This window comes from Salvia miltiorrhiza, chromosome 6 (assembly GCF_028751815.1).
Source record: "Salvia miltiorrhiza cultivar Shanhuang (shh) chromosome 6, IMPLAD_Smil_shh, whole genome shotgun sequence".
Taxonomy (NCBI): domain Eukaryota; kingdom Viridiplantae; phylum Streptophyta; class Magnoliopsida; order Lamiales; family Lamiaceae; genus Salvia; species Salvia miltiorrhiza.
In genome coordinates, this window is record NC_080392.1 from 12774718 (window position 1) to 12790795 (window position 16078).

General features: G+C 33.7%; 3 protein-coding genes across 3 annotated transcripts in view; all 3 read right to left on the reverse strand.

Moving 5' to 3' along the window:
- Positions 1–16078, reverse strand: part of LOC130988768 (cyclic dof factor 2-like) — a 52422-nt gene that overhangs the window by 8594 nt on the left and 27750 nt on the right. The gene's annotated exons all lie outside the window — the stretch shown is intronic.
- LOC130990507 (uncharacterized) lies at positions 1515–3033 on the reverse strand. Its single transcript, XM_057914736.1, has 2 exons — positions 2230–3033; positions 1515–2102 (listed from the first exon to the last, which is right to left on the reverse strand). The coding sequence occupies exons 1-2, from the start codon at positions 3031–3033 to the stop codon at positions 1515–1517; spliced, it is 1392 nt and encodes a 463-aa protein (XP_057770719.1).
- On the reverse strand, positions 9697–10589 carry LOC130988817 (leucine-rich repeat extensin-like protein 6). Its single transcript, XM_057912783.1, has 3 exons — positions 10188–10589; positions 10035–10105; positions 9697–9978 (listed from the first exon to the last, which is right to left on the reverse strand). The coding sequence occupies exons 1-3, from the start codon at positions 10255–10257 to the stop codon at positions 9829–9831; spliced, it is 291 nt and encodes a 96-aa protein (XP_057768766.1). The 5' UTR covers positions 10258–10589; the 3' UTR covers positions 9697–9828.

Genomic DNA, 16078 nt, shown 5'->3' on the forward strand with positions numbered 1-16078 from the left:
AATTAAACACATTTTAATTAACTTTGTTAATTAAATCCCTTTTATTTCCTACTATTCCTTATTCCCTACTGCACTCGTCTCTCTCTTTCTCTCTCTATCAGCCGCCTCGTTTCCATCCTCCAGAAAATCCTAAAATCGTCAGCCCCATTCGACCGGCGCCGCCACCACTTCCCCCCTCTGTTGGTGGCCGGTGCTCGTCGGCTATTGTTGGGCGACGTATTGCATATATTCGGCACGTACAGGGCTCTCTCTCTCCACTGGTCGCCTCTTCGCGTTTCTCCCGGAAATCCCAAAGTCGCCGGTCCAAATCGACCGCCGCCGCCTCCGCTTCAGTCAATTTTTGTATCCCCTTGGTTCGTCGGCTCCAAATTTCTGGTGTTCATTGGTTACTGTGAAACCCCTAAAATTTCACAGATCTAAGACGAGCGGCCGCCGATCTCGACCACCGCCGTGATGAACAACCCATGGGAGGGTTACCTGAGCGGCACGTACATTCCAGATACGGAGGAGGATTTCTCAAACTGGGGTTCACCTCCAAAGGTGTATTTTCCTTTCTCGGCGACGTTTTCGGAGGAAGAAGGAGAGTCTGACATGGTGGAGGAGATTGAAGCCGTGTGTTCGCCGGTCAAAACCCTAGCTTCGCCGAAATCCAGGTGGTCTTTGTTTAGGCGTCCTGCCCCCTTGAAATATTATCAAATGTTGAGCTCTCCTACTGTGGAGACTTTAATTTCATATCCTGATGATGTTTCCCTCGTTTGTGAGGAAAATTGGGACGACGTTGTTCGTTATTGTGGTCCAGAGGCCCCTGTGAGGAAGCCTGCGTACTCTCCTGCAATGTTGGTCTTCTTGAATGGCATGCTCCCTTTTCCAGAATATTGGGTGAGATCCTCCAATTTTACATGCCTCTCTGTATATGTTGATTGGTATAGGCTCTGTGTGGCCTCTGTTTTTGCACTATCCCCTGTATATGTTGATTGGTATAGGCTCTGTGTGGCCTCTGTTTTTGAACTGTTTCCTGAATATGTTGATTGGTATAGGCTCTATGTGGCATCTGTTTTTGAACTATAACCTGTATATGTGCACTTGGAATATGTGTTGGGTGATGGTTAGCAAGTTTGAGATGATGAAACTATGCTCATGAATTGTTTTAAGTTAAAAACTCTATGATGAACTAGAAGCCACTGAGATGTTCGATTTACAGCCCCTAATGTGCGTACATATGTTGGTGTGTGCCCTATATGCGTACATATGATGGTGTGTGCTCATATGTTGCTTTAATTAAGCTTACATATGCTGGTGTGTGCCCATGTGTAGTGCAATTGTTGGTGTGTGCCCATATGTACAATGTCTAAGGTTAAAACTGAAACTGAAAATGCATTTCACTAAAAAGGCTGACTGCATACATCCAAATCGTTACAAAAACTTACTCTTAACTGCCTACAAAAAGTTTTAATGTATGTGGCAGCCTCCATGACCACCTATGCTTCCAAAATACAGCCTTCATTACATCATTTTCATGAAACTTGAATACCTAAGCCATTCATTTGGTATTCAATTTCATCTAAGGAAATTGAACTTATTCCAAGTGCATTCCTTAGATGATCCATGCCACTTACAATTCCATTCTCCATGAGATAGTTAATTGCCTCTTTAACTAAATCATGTGGAACTTGTAAGTTGATTGGTAGTTCTCCCTGCCTAGTAAGTGATCCTTTCTTCATATGAGGGATTTTGTAGCAGTTTTGGCCTTTCACCTTTAGAATTTCAGTCAAACAACCTTGAAGGCTTAAGAAAACCTTGTTGAGTGTTGTAGGAGATAGTTCATCAAATGAACTCTTCACTGCCTCCACTAGTGTATCTACGTTGGTACAAACTGATTCAGTTTGTAGTCTTTGAATGGCCCTAAACCAACCAAGATCATTAATGTTGGTATCCGGTGAATTGGGTGGTTGATGAACAATCTTTATGTCAAATCCATCTGAGCTGGCAGCCTTTCTAAAATCTGGATCACTATCTTTAATGTGAGGCTTCGCGTTGTCTTGTTGAATAAAGATCACCCTACTTGCAAATTGTGGCCACTTGGCCTTTATGGCAGGAATAATCTGCCAACATACATTTACATCAGCTGTTCAGCCCCTAAGTAATGAACATCCTATCTAAAACACATGTTAATTGAATACATATCATCGTTGAGTGACAAACATGACATATTTCATGTAAAAGTACTACCTTATTAATAATGCAGTCCTTAATTACTTCCTTGGTGATTGATTGAATGGGCTTTTGCTCCAGAGTACCTGCCTCCCTGTTTTTGCTATTTCTCTTGGCTGGTACATATTCTGTAAATGGGAAAATGCCTATTTTCCCATCAAAAAGCACAGTCCCATCTTCTGCAATCAAGGGCCTGCACACAGCGCACATGAACATCACTTTCGTTATGAACTTCTTTGACTTGCAAGTCCTGTGTGGTTCGGCCTCTCCGGGTGTCAAATAAAACCGGTGATTTGCTTTGGTTATGTAAAACCATTTCTCATCAATATGCACCGTGTTGTGCATACTCTTGAATTGAAGCACCTTGAGTATTCTATCATACTCGATTGCTTCAAGAGAAAACTTTAGACGTAGCAACTTGTTAGGGGCTGTTAAGTCGGGTTTTATCGCACTAGTATGAGCCCTGATCAAACCCTTGCTAATCCATCGCCCAACTGTGCTCTTGCTGCAATTTATTCCACTTGCTAGCCTCCGAATGGTTGATCTTTTGCTTAGCTCCAATGTTGAAATTAATTGAAGATCTATTTCAACTCTCTTGCGTCGTAGTTTATTGATTTTGCCACTGATTGAATGCATATGCTGACCTTGATTCTGTTGTTTTTTTGCAGCAGTCCATAGTCGCGTCACCGTCCGACGGCAAACGCCGAACTTGACAGCAGCAGCCTGAATTCTGCCCCGTTTTGGCTTTCCACCTTGGCTGTCTTCAAGAATAAACTGCACGATCGAGTTTCTATCGCCTGTTGATAGATCTTTTCGCCCCATTTTTTCTGTTTTTGAATGGTTTATTGTGGCAAAAAGTAGGCTGCCACAATTTCATAGTTTTTGAAGTGTAATAGCCTTGTGTAGTGAATGGCAGATTTTATAGAACTTGGCAGTGAATTTTGGTGGGAATTTTGAAAGCTGTGAATTAAATGAAAAAGTTTCAGATTTTTGCTCTACTTTTCCCTCTTCTTTTTTCATTTCAGATTTTTGCTCTAATTTTGAAGTGTAATGCCTTGAATTCTGCCAGCCTATTAAATTTGAAGGGATCAAATTCTGCCGTCTTGAATTCTGCCGCCCTTTTAATTTAATGAAAAGTCAGTCAACCTTATTTGAGTTAAACATAAGAATAATTAAGATTTACTTACTTTTTGTTAAATATGTGGGACCTCTTACTTTACAACACTAATTCAACACTCCTTAATCTCCGTGCCCAAAAGAAATGGGACAAGTTTATTGGGACGGAGGGAGTATCACTTTGCCTCTAATACCTCCTGCACCAATATACAACTTTCCCTGTACCTCAGAAGCCCATCAACCAATGAGTACAAAGACATATTGTAGGGTGTGATTGTGCACTCTGTTATAGCTTCTTGAGCTGTGGGGTCCGACGTATAGCTTTCTTGTATTTTTGTCATCCACACTGGCTGAAGTAATTTAAGTGCATCACATTTCCCCTCTTCCTGAAACTTTCTGGATAATGCATCGGCTACGTTATTCTCTGTCCCTTTTTTGTACTCAATCTTGTAATCAAAGCCTAGTAGCTTAGTCAAATATTTTTGCTGCACGGGGGTAGAAATTTTCTACTCAAGAAGGTACTTTAGACTTTGATGATCAGTTCTTATGATGAACTGCCTATATAATAAGCATGACCTCCATTTTTCAATGGCATGTACAATCTTAAGAATTTTTTCTCATATATGGACAACCCCAAGTTCTTAGGAGCCAAAGCTTTACTGATAAAGGCAATTGGGTGGAATTCTTGTATCAATACAGCTCCAATCCCATTGTAGCAGACATCCGTTTCAAGTATAAATGGGAGCTCAAAGTTGGGTAGTGCAAGAACAGGTGATGTCAATTGTCACCATAGCCTTCTTAGTCATATCTGTTAAGGGCTTAGAAAAAGAGCCATAATGCCTCATGAATTTTCCGTAATATCCAGTTAAACCAGAAATCCTCTAAATGTTTTTACAATTGTGGGCTTAGGCCAATTTTTGACAGTGATGATTTTAGCAGGATCAGCTGCCATTCCCTGTTTTGATATGACATGACCCAAGTTTCAACTTGAGATTGGCCAAATGAACACTTAGAAGCTTTAGCAAAAAGTTGGTGGGTAGAAAGGATTTGGAAGGCAGATTCATGGTGTTGTAAATGAGAGGTTAAATCTGAGCCGTATATAAGTATGTCGTCAAAGAAAATTAGGATGAATTTTCCAAGGTGAGGCTTGAAGATGTGGTTCATAAGGGATTAGAACGTTGTTGGTGCATTAGTAAGGCCAAATGGCATTACTTTGAACTCATATAACCCACTTGAAGTTACAAAAACAGTCTTGTGGATGTCTGCCGAGTCCATTCTTATTTGGTGATATCTTGCTCTCAGATCCACTTTAGAGAAAATGGCAGCCCCTCCCAATTCATCAAGAAGATCATCTATCAATGGGTTGGGGAAGTTATCCTTAATAATGAAGGAGTTAAGTTTCCTGTAATTAATACAGAAACGTCACGTTCCATCATTTTTCTTAACCAACAAGACCGGAGAGGAGCATAGACTAACACTAGGCTATATAATGCCCGAGTTCAATATTTCTTGCACCAATTTTTCGATCTCTAGTCGTTGGATGTAAGGGTATCTGTAAGGTTGTTGTTTGAGGGGTTGTGTATCGGAATTTAGAAGAATTTGGTGGTCATCTGTGCGGGGGTAGTTGGGTGGGGATGTCAAAGATGTGTAGGTACTTGGTTATCAATGGTTCAATTTTAGGTGGGGGTTTGCAGTCTTTAACCACAGTATCTGCTGAGATCATACACAATCACCCAAACAAAGCTCATTTACCTTTTCTGATCGTTCTCTTGAATTGGTTTCATGTCATCATTTTCAAACTGATTCTTATGTTATGCCTTGAAGTGTGAAACTCCTAGTCCCTCTTTTAAATTGTATACTTTGCTCCTCAAAATTGAATGTAATAGGCCCCAATTGCCTCAGGAGATCAACCCCAACTACCATATCACACCCTCCTAATTTGAGTATTTTGAGCGCTGCACTAAACTTGCAGTCCCCCATTTTCCACTTGAACTTTGGGCATCTCATGTTGCATTCCAATTTTCCCTCACCGGCTACTGTAACACTCAAAGAATTTGTGTATTCCAAATCACAAACAATTCGTTTGGCAGTTTGTTCGTTAAGAAAACTGTGCATGCTTCCCGTATCTATCAGTACAGTGATGCTATGTTTCCACTTTTTCCCCATAATTTTGATTGTATCTGCAGCAATTTGTCCCACTAATGCGTGTACTAAAATGTGGCAATCATCCTCTGCTGGTTCTACTTTTTGCAAGATTAACTCAGTCTCTTCGTCAGCTACATGCTCACACACTATGACGAACAACTTCTTGTACTTATGGCCTATGTGATAAAGCTTGTCACAGTTGAAGCATAGATTCCTTTTCCTTCTCATATCGATTTCCTCAGGGGTTAACTTCTCAAATGTAGAGTTTGTGGAACTCTTAGCAGTATAGTTTTGTCCCCCTCCCCCCACAAAGGATCCAGAGGTTTTTTCTTCCCCTTTTTTCCAGCTACCATCTCCCACTGATGGTGTGGATTTGGTAAAAGCTCGTGGTCCTCTGCCCAACGAGGTAATCAATTACTCTTGTTTCTTCACTAATTGAATAGCACTGCTCAACGTGGTGGGATTAAACATCTCAACCATCTTCCCTACCTCCTCTTTTAACCCACTAAAGTAACTTTGAACAAAATAAGATTCAGTCAAAGCCTTATTCTCTGCGACCATGAAGGCTTTCAATTCTTCAAACATATAGTATAGCTCATGACATCAGAATCTTGTTTAAGCTTATTAAACTGAGCTACCGGATTTCTTTCTTCAAGATTCAAAAATCTCTCCATAACAAGAGCAACTGATCATTATTTTTATTAGCAACAATAACTGCAACTAAACAGTGTAATTGTAGTAATAAACAGCAAGCAGAGTATCGTCTCCACAGGGACTAATAACCGAAATAACTCTAAGTACTTTAAAATTAAACTCTCACAGTAGACAGGCAACCAGAATAATAATGAATGATTAAAGATAAAAATAGAGCGAATAAAAATCAAATATAAAATTCAGATGATAAACGACTGATCCTAGGGTTGTAAATTCGTTAATCAAATTCACATAATCAACCTATTAATCCTAATTACCAGTTTAATCCAGCTATGATGAGAGATCACACAATTAATCAATTACTCTTGCTAGAGCAGCAACGATCGTAGATTAGTAAATTATCTATCTTCGTCAGGTCTCAAGAAAATCTACTAACTCCCAAAAGCACCTAAGAATAGCTCTCTATGATCCACCTATCTCCGCCAGGTCTCAAGGTTAAAATCATATTACACATTCTTGAATTCGCTAAACAGTTATCTCCGCTAGGTCTTAAACCGAATAGCTAAACATGCAAACTATTAGCTAGATAATCCACAAGAATTCAAGCACCAGTAATTATGAATCATAAACTGGAAGACAAAAAGGTATTAACAAATTAATCACATGAATTCAGTTAACTATTTACAAACCCTAGAATCAGATAAAGAAACTAGCCAGACATCAGAAAATAAATCAAAAGCATAATAAATAAGAAAAGAAATAAAAATAAATAAACTTGATAAAATCCGAAAAAAAATCTGAACAATAGCTTGAATGTTGAATTATTCAATCTTGCAGGAAAAGAAATCTAATCTATGAAAGCTATAAAATTCTAAAACTGAAAAATATGAAAAGAGGAAGAAGAGGGGTGAAAAGAGGTAAAAAGATGTGTCTAATAGGTCAGGAAAATGACCTATATAAAGGCACAGGAGATAAATACAGTGTAGAACTCGAAAATACAGATAAAATCTCAAAATCCCGCAAAATCCCGAAAATTCAGAAATTCCCGTCGGGCACTATTCACTATTGCACGCGACTTTCTTGTTTCGACCATATTTTTTTCGTCCGAACTCGGATTTACGAACCTTTTGCGCCTGTGAACTCATATCGAGACGAACTATAACTTTCATTAAAACCACGGGTCTAAATTTAGACTACATATTTCTGTAAAATTCATCAAAGTATGAGCAAGTATCATATTTCACAAGATGAAATAGTTTAAGCACAAAACAAATATCCAACACTCAATTTCCTATAAATTTAACATCATAAGAACACTAAAAACCATGGAAAAGTGAGTGTTATTAGCAACAAAATCACATTAGGCCAAACCGCTAATCCCTTCTATGTATTCTAAATACCAGAGATCGGCGGCCCCATCCATATGCATAGCGGCAGTCAAAATTTTATCAGAATCCGACATCTCATTGAACAGAAAGTATTTATCACATGATGAGGAGTAAAATATGCGTAATACGAATATGACAGCACCAGGGCCGCCAACGCTGAGAACAAATGCGGAGCGAAGGGTCTGAATAAGGCGTTTCAAAGAAAACGTGAAGGATAAAAGCATCAGGGCCATTTTAGGAAAATTCAGATACTACCCGTGACAGTGCTGAAGAAAAGATAAAATGAGCAGCGCTGGGGATTGAGCAGAGCAAGTGCAATCAGGAGTGGGATTCCAGCGCTGGAAAAGAGCAACAACTCCACTGGTCGATAATAACTCTGGAAAGATTCTCTCTAACCAACAGGGTCGTTATTAGCTGTGTAATTACTGTTTTACCCTTGCATTAGGCGATTATAAATAGAAGGAACACCGGTCATTGTAACACATATTACTCAAATTTCAATACAACTCCTACTCTCTTTTCTCTTCTTCAACTGCTCTCGCTTTTTCCACCAATCCATCAACACACTGCAGGTGAATCACTTTACTCATAATCGAAGGGTGAAATTATTGAACTCACCATAACATTTGTGCAGCCAGTTCCGAGGATTTTCACCAACAAATTTTGGAAAATCGAATTTAGGAACCCTAGGCCGATAGTAGTGAGAATTACCTGTATCACCCGATGGAGATAAGTCACCTGTATGGTGAGTCTGGTGGCCTCTCTTTTCTGGTCGTTTGCTTTCTTTGGCGCATTTCGCGGCACAATTCCTCAAATTGCTAGCAAACAAGTTCCATCATCACCGTCTGATTCATCTCAACTTGTTGATGATGGAGTTGAGTGATTTGAGTCTCCAAATTTTCAATTCGTGCTTCCATCGTTGTTGTCTGACGAGTGTGAATTGTTGTTGTTTGACGAGTGCGATGTTGCGGCATGCGCAAGCGTGGAGAAGATTACTGCTAATACCACTTGTCACGAGATCACCCGATCATTGCGGCGACAGTTATCATATTTCGGCTCAAACCCAAACCTCCAATGGAGATGACTGGGGATCGAACTCTAGCTAGTGCGCGTGTGAGAAGATATAAAGAAGAATAAGAACTCGATAAACGCTTTTTGATTATGGTTCAAATGATGTGAAATACACCTCAAGATATCCCCTTTTTTATCTTTGCTCTGTTTAGCAATTAACTAATTTTTGTTCTAACTATTTTTTCTACTAATGAAAGACACGTCAACAACCTTGATAAGAGCCACGTGTCTCTTATATCAAGACTAATACAAATCTATGACATTTTCTTTTAAAAATAAATTATTTCATTAAAATAATAAATATATTAATTAATTCTTATAACAACCAGAGTTAATTAGAGGTTTAATAAAATTATTATTAATTTTAATGGATAAATATAAGTTGTATCTACTAATAATTTATAATTTTTCAAGCTGAATCATTTAACGAATTTGTTCACGAGCTAACGAGTCGAATACTACAAAGCTCAAGTTTGGTTTGTTTATTTATCAAACTTCTCTAAATGAATTTAAGCGAGCTTTTTTGAAGTTAAGCTTCGAATAGTTCGTGAACGACTTGATTTATTTACAACCCTAATTGTGAACGATACAAATTTTAATTAAATGTGAATAAAATTGTTAATGGGGTAAGGGTCATATTATTACACTTTTATATATATGAGTAGAGTTATGTGGATTATACTACTATAATGAAAGTGATAATTTTCTTATTGACGATTTTTTTGAGCAAAATTTTAGTGAACGGAAAGGAATATTAGTTATTGCATATATTATATATAGATGAAGTACATATGACAATTTTAAAGATTAATTTATAATTGACATATTAAGGTGTACATATTTTCTTTATATAGACCGTAAATTCTAAACCCTTAAAAACGACAATGATGCTCACGGTAAGTACATATCATATCACTCTTGTAAGAAATATGGAGGAGATAATGTCAATTTCAGTTTGTAAACTTCACTTATATATACTTTGCCAAATAGAAAACATAATGACTCTTATTTGTACTGAATTTAATCGATTCAGTCTGCATTTGGCATGAAAACATGTGATCAATGCATATAACCTCGGAAGTTGATGACATATCATTATTCGAAACCAATATTAAAGAAAGAAATTAATTGGAATATTTTCAATTCAAGGTGGGAAAAGTTTGTACTATTATAACAGGGACAACTATTCTAACTCGTGAAATCAAAGTCTGTTTCTATCTGGTCTTGGAATACAACGCAATTTTCAATAAGGCGGCGGTGGCGGTGGCGGTGGCGGCGGCGACGGTGGAGGCAGGCGAAAAGGCTGAGGAAGAGTGGGTAAAGGTACAGATCTTCCATTGACGTTTGGCCCAGTTCCTTCATAATCCAACTCGAACATTGCCCTTGATTTCCCCTGCAACATTTCAATTAAATACACAGAATATTACAAGGAGTAGAGTAAGTAAGTACCTGCAGCTCAGTAGCAGTAGCAATGGCGTGATTTTCTGAGACTGACATATCCACTAGTTTTCTTCCAAAGCCTAAAAACAACATAATCTTGATGATTCATGCAACAACTCAAACTATAATCTTCAATATTAGACAAAACTAATTAGAATTTACCGTAATTAGGTGAAACGCAGAGAAGAAAACATAAGAGAAGAAGCCTACTCATCATACAAGATCCATCCATATTTCTTTCTGGCCTCAAATCAGGACTCCATCTCTCCTATATATATATCCTCCAAATATCTTTTTTTAGCTTAAGATATTCAACTCATCATCGCTTGCCAAGTAATTCCTTTTTTTTTTTTAATAGTGTCGTGGAAATTTGCGATCGTTACATTTGATATTCATTCAAAAAAAATGCCCTTTATTTTGTATTCTCATCTTTTATACATTAACCTATACCAAACACATACAAAAAGTAAATCACATTTGTAAAATTAAATGAGATAGATTCAAATCTATAAAAATATTAGCATGATTAATATAATTATATAACGAATATATAAAATGAATCAAAATTTTAATTATACATGTCCATCTATTGTAGCCATCATCATGTGATCTGTCCCATATTAAGTTAGACAACCTTTCTCTCTCCTTACAAGGCTTTTTTATTTTCTTTTTTTTTTTAAGGAAAGGATTAATTCAAATTTAATATGGTATGAGAAAATATTTACGTTGACATGGATTTGTTCAATCCACATTGTAGTAAGATGAGCTCAATTCTAAATACCATCCAATCTCATGGAGGATTAATATTAGATATTTTTTCGGATCATTTTTAGTTATGTACGTAAAGTAATGTATGTTATATTTGGCTTTTGCTTATGTGATTTGGAAACAACATTTTTTCAATTATACCTTTATTCTAATTTTTACATAATACTGTACATTCATTTTACTTTTTCTTCACATACAATAATTTTAACAATTTTATTAAAAAAATTGTATTTAACACATAATAAACTCTTTTTTGTACCAACTAAATATTTTTGTGCTACATGTGGGTCAAACGCACGTGTGCGGAAAGAAGGCATGTGACTGCCAGTTGAATACAAAGTTTTAATAATAATTAATAAATGTGCCCTTTTCTTGTATCAAAACCATCAAATCCAGTGCAACTTTCTTTTGCTTTGATCTTCTTAATACTCCTACTTTTTTATTTTTCGTTATAATTTCTTTTTACTTTTCTACTTAATTTACTCTATGTACATCATTCCACACTGCCTTCATGTTATGCCGACCATTTACCTAATGTTGTGCATGTATACTAGTATATTAATCCGATTCTTTCAAATTAGATCGTCACCAATGTTACACATTTTTATCTTGTACGACGATTGGACACGATACTCATCTATGATATATGAAATTAAGGTTTTATATAAAAGAGAAAAAAAAACCCCCTGAAGATACAAGAGAGCATACTGAGGGTCCGAAACTCGAAAAGAGCTCGTTAATAAAACGAAAAGAGCAAGCAAAATGCGTAAATAAATGAGAGCAACAACACATCACAAATCAACCATAAGGAAAACCATGTTGGTGTGAAAGTCGTCCATCTTCATTTCATTCGACCAACGTCCGTTCGCAATATTATTCATAGCACGCATTGCACTACTGTTGTTATGATCAATAACAAAGTCTCTCGACTTATATCCAAGTTCATCCGACACGATACTCACCTCCTATTTTATATATATGTCGTTTTAGTCATTTGCACATTTTTTAATAAAAAAAAATTAGACCCATATTAACCTCATTTAATGATAACTTTCTCTTATGGGGAAGCATAAACGAGAGGTAATTTAATTAATGCCTCCTTGTTTAACAAGGTTAATTATGGAATATAAAATTAAAACGACAAGTAATATGAAATTAATTAAAAATACTAGAACGACATGTATATAAAATAGGAGGGAGTATTAATTTACATTATTTTCTAATTGTTCATTTTACTTTATATAATCATTACATGTATAGGATTGATCATATTTAATTTCCTAAGATTTAAGTCCTTCTTTCTTGAAAAGATATGTGATTTCAACTTAAGAATTTGGTATTTTTCTTTCATTCAATTTTAGGTATGCCTTTGTCTTTCATTGAGTGGCATAAGAATTATGTTAATTACTAACTTTCTTACTCTAGTGTTGATTGAACTTTTGTATAACAAAGTAACTAGTGTATAACCCGTCGAAATTTCGACGGGACTTTAAATTATGTATATTATTTTTACATAATATAATTATTTTTAATTAATTTAATTTGATGTAATAAAATTTACATTATATTAATCTCAATTATATTCGTCAATTAAATCTTAGTTTTTTTGCTAAAATAATAAAAATATTTGTTTATATAATTTTTTTTATACTTTTTCTATTTTGACGCATAAAAATTAATTTAAGATCTCATATGTCATATAAGCATCATCTCATCTTAACTCTGTAAGATTAGAAGATCATCAAGAACTCGAAAGACAATATTTGACTTTTGAACGCTAAACTTTTAAGCATTATTTCGTCTGGATCCTGAAACACTATATCTGACTTTTATGCGTCAATCGTTTGAACATCATCACTATCTGATGCTTTAAATATCATAACTCACTTCATAAACATTATTTCATTGGGAGCTTGAAAGACCAGGACTGACTTGTGATATTATACAATTTGAAGCTTATAAGATCATAACTAACTTTTAAACATCATCTTGTATGGAGCTTGAAAAAACATAACAGACTTATGTGCATCATCTCATTTGATGCTTAAAATACCATAACAGCATTTCAAGTATCATTTCGTTTGAAGTTTGAAATAATAAAACTGGCCAGTAAGCATCATCTTGTTTGAAGTTTGAAAGACCATAACTAAGTTTTAAGAATCATCTCGTCGAATGCTTAAAAAATTGATATGAGATTCAAATTAATTCATGTCAATTTATATGCGAATATTTATTTATCATAACTATTTTATATCCTACGTGGCACTCTCACAATTTATTATTTGCTTCACCCTCAATTCTATACTATATGACATTTTTACATTTGTTTTCATCAATCCAACATTGAGTTTATACAAAACTTCATCAATTCATAACCTAAATAAAAGGCTCAATTTCCATGAATACATTAGCTCATCTATCTTTCCCACATTGATATTCTTTTAAATTTAATCAAGGAAAAATCTAGATAAAAAAAATACTTGTAATATGTATTTCAAATAAATAGTTTTTCATATTTTTTTTATCATTGCAATAGCTTTTTTACAGTAAATTTATATTAAACTTCATAATTAAAAGTCTAAAAAAAATTGTAATTAGATTTAAATATTTGCAAACCTCAATAAAAATATATATGTTTTTAAAATAAATAGGTTCGTCAATTGAATGTTCAATTTTTTGATAAAATAATAAAAATACCCTTTTATATAAATTTTGTACGATTTTTCTGTATTGACGGATAAAAGTTAATTTAAGATTCATATGTCATATAAGCATCATCTCATCTGAACTCTATAAAACCAGAGGATCATCAAGAACTCAAAAAATAATATTTGACTTTTGAACGCCAAACTTTTAAGCATTATCTTGTCTGGATCCTGAAACACTAAATTTAACTTTTATGCATCAAATAGTTTGAACATCACTATCTGATACTTTAAATATCATAACTCACTTCTAAATATTATTTTCATTAGGAGCTTGAAAGACCATGATTGACTCGTGAGGTTATACAACCTGAAGCTTATAAGATTATAACTAACTTCTAAACATCATCTTGTTTGGAGCTTGAAAAAATATAATAGGCTTATGTGCATCATCTAAAATACCATAATTGAGTTTCAAGCATCATTTCCGTTTGGAGTTTAAAAGAATATAACTGGCTAGTAAGTATCATCTTGTTTGAAGTTTGAAAGACCATAACTAAGTTTCAATAATCATCCCGTCTAAGGCTTAAAAAGATTAATACGAGATTCAAATTATATCATATAAATTTATTTAGTATCTCAATTGGTAAATTATCATAAAAAATCAATGTGTAATCCAACTTTTACAAATAAAAAAAATGTGCAAAATATCTTATTTTATGACAAAATTTAAATGAAGAATTATTTATTTAATCACAAGTATTTGTTTTTAAAAATAAAATTAAATAATTTTTTATTTAACCAAATAAAATTGATCAATCATTCCACCAATTAAATGTGAAAATTTGGTTTGAAGAGTAAGAACATCCTTTTATATAGGTTTAATTTTGGTGAAATCACATAAAAAAATCAATATGGGATGAAAAGATTTAGATAAATAAGAATGAATAAATATTCAAATGCAAAAATATGATGATGCAAAATATAAATTAATAATTGGTTGATAATTAGGATAAACCAAATATTAAAATATTTGGAAAATTATATAGGATAAATAAAAATGTAAAAATATGATGATGCAACATAGGAGTATTCCACTTTTTTTATTATATATGTGATGATATTAAAGATAATTTATTTGAAATTATTTTTTATGATCAAATTAAATTGAAGAATCTATTTATTTTAAATGCATCTCATCAAAAGTATCCTTTTATTTATGTTTTTTTCATGATGAAGTTCAATTTAAGATCAATGCAAGAATGATAAAATATCAACGTGGGAACGATGATAAGCTAATATATGCATGGAGATTAAGCCTTTTTTTTAGTGCAAAAATATATATGAAATAATTTAATTGAAATAAATGCCATATATGAGAATGTGTTAGATCAACACATTCTTACAAAACTTCATCAATTCTACACTTATTATGACCATAATGATATATCTTAGTATCATTTTCTTTATTTTATATGACGAAATTAAATTGAATAACTTATTTATTTAAAATACATTTAAGTATTATTTTACTTTATATGACCAAATTCAATGAAGAACCTATTTATTTTTAAAACATCTAGTATTATTTATTTAGGTTTGTAAATATTGAAATCTAATTACAATTTTTTTTAGAGTTTGAATTATGATGTTTAATGTGAAAAACTATTGCAACTATAAAAAATGTGAAAAACTATTTATTTGAAATACATATTATAAGTATTTCTTTATCTAGATTTTCCCATGATTAAATTTAATAGAATATCAATGTGGGAAAGCTAGATGAGCAAATGTACTCATGGAGATTGAGCCTTTTATTTAGGTAATGAATTGATGAAGTTTGGTATAAATTCAATGTGGGATGAATGAAAATAAATGTAAAAATGTCATATTGTGTAGAATGAGAATGAAGTAAATACTACATTGTGAGAGTGCCACATAGGAGAGAGAGTGATGGAAAATGCTCCAATATGTATCATATTAAATAATAGATAGATGTTTCCCATAATATTTGACTTTTGAACGCCAAACTTTTAAGCATTATCTTGTCTGGATCCTGAAACACTAAATTTAACTTTTATGCATCAAATAGTTTGAACATCACTATCTGATACTTTAAATATCATAACTCACTTCTAAATATTATTTTCATTAGGAGCTTGAAAGACCATGATTGACTCGTGAGGTTATACAACCTGAAGCTTATAAGATTATAACTAACTTCTAAACATCATCTTGTTTGGAGCTTGAAAAAACATAATAGGCTTATGTGCATCATCTAAAATACCATAATTGAGTTTCAAGCATCATTTCCGTTTGGAGTTTAAAAGAATATAACTGGCTAGTAAGTATCATCTTGTTTGAAGTTTGAAAGACCATAACTAAGTTTCGATAATCATCCCGTCTAAGGCTTAAAAAGATTAATACGAGATTCAAATTATATCATATAAATTTATTTAGTATCTCAATTGGTAAATTTTCATAAAAAATCAATGTGTAATCCAACTTTTACAAATAAAAAAAATGTGCAAAATATCTTATTTTATGACAAAATTTAAATGAAGAATTATTTATTTAATCACAAGTATTTGTTTTTAAAAATAAAATTAAATAATTTTTTATTTAACCAAATAAAATTGA

Excerpts from the sequence above, each read along its gene's own strand:
- LOC130990507 (XM_057914736.1), bottom strand. The coding sequence starts at position 3,033 with ATGGGGCGAAAAGATCTATCAACAGGCGATAGAAACTCGATCGTGCAG. Across the intron at positions 2,103-2,229 it reads AGGACTGCATTATTAATAAG|ATTATTCCTGCCATAAAGGC; the intron begins GTAGTACTTTTA and ends GTATGTTGGCAG.
- LOC130988817 (XM_057912783.1), bottom strand. The coding sequence starts at position 10,257 with ATGGATGGATCTTGTATGATGAGTAGGCTTCTTCTCTTATGTTTTCTT. Across the intron at positions 10,106-10,187 it reads CTGCGTTTCACCTAATTACG|GCTTTGGAAGAAAACTAGTG; the intron begins GTAAATTCTAAT and ends TGTTGTTTTTAG. Across the intron at positions 9,979-10,034 it reads CTACTGCTACTGAGCTGCAG|GGGAAATCAAGGGCAATGTT; the intron begins GTACTTACTTAC and ends GAAATGTTGCAG.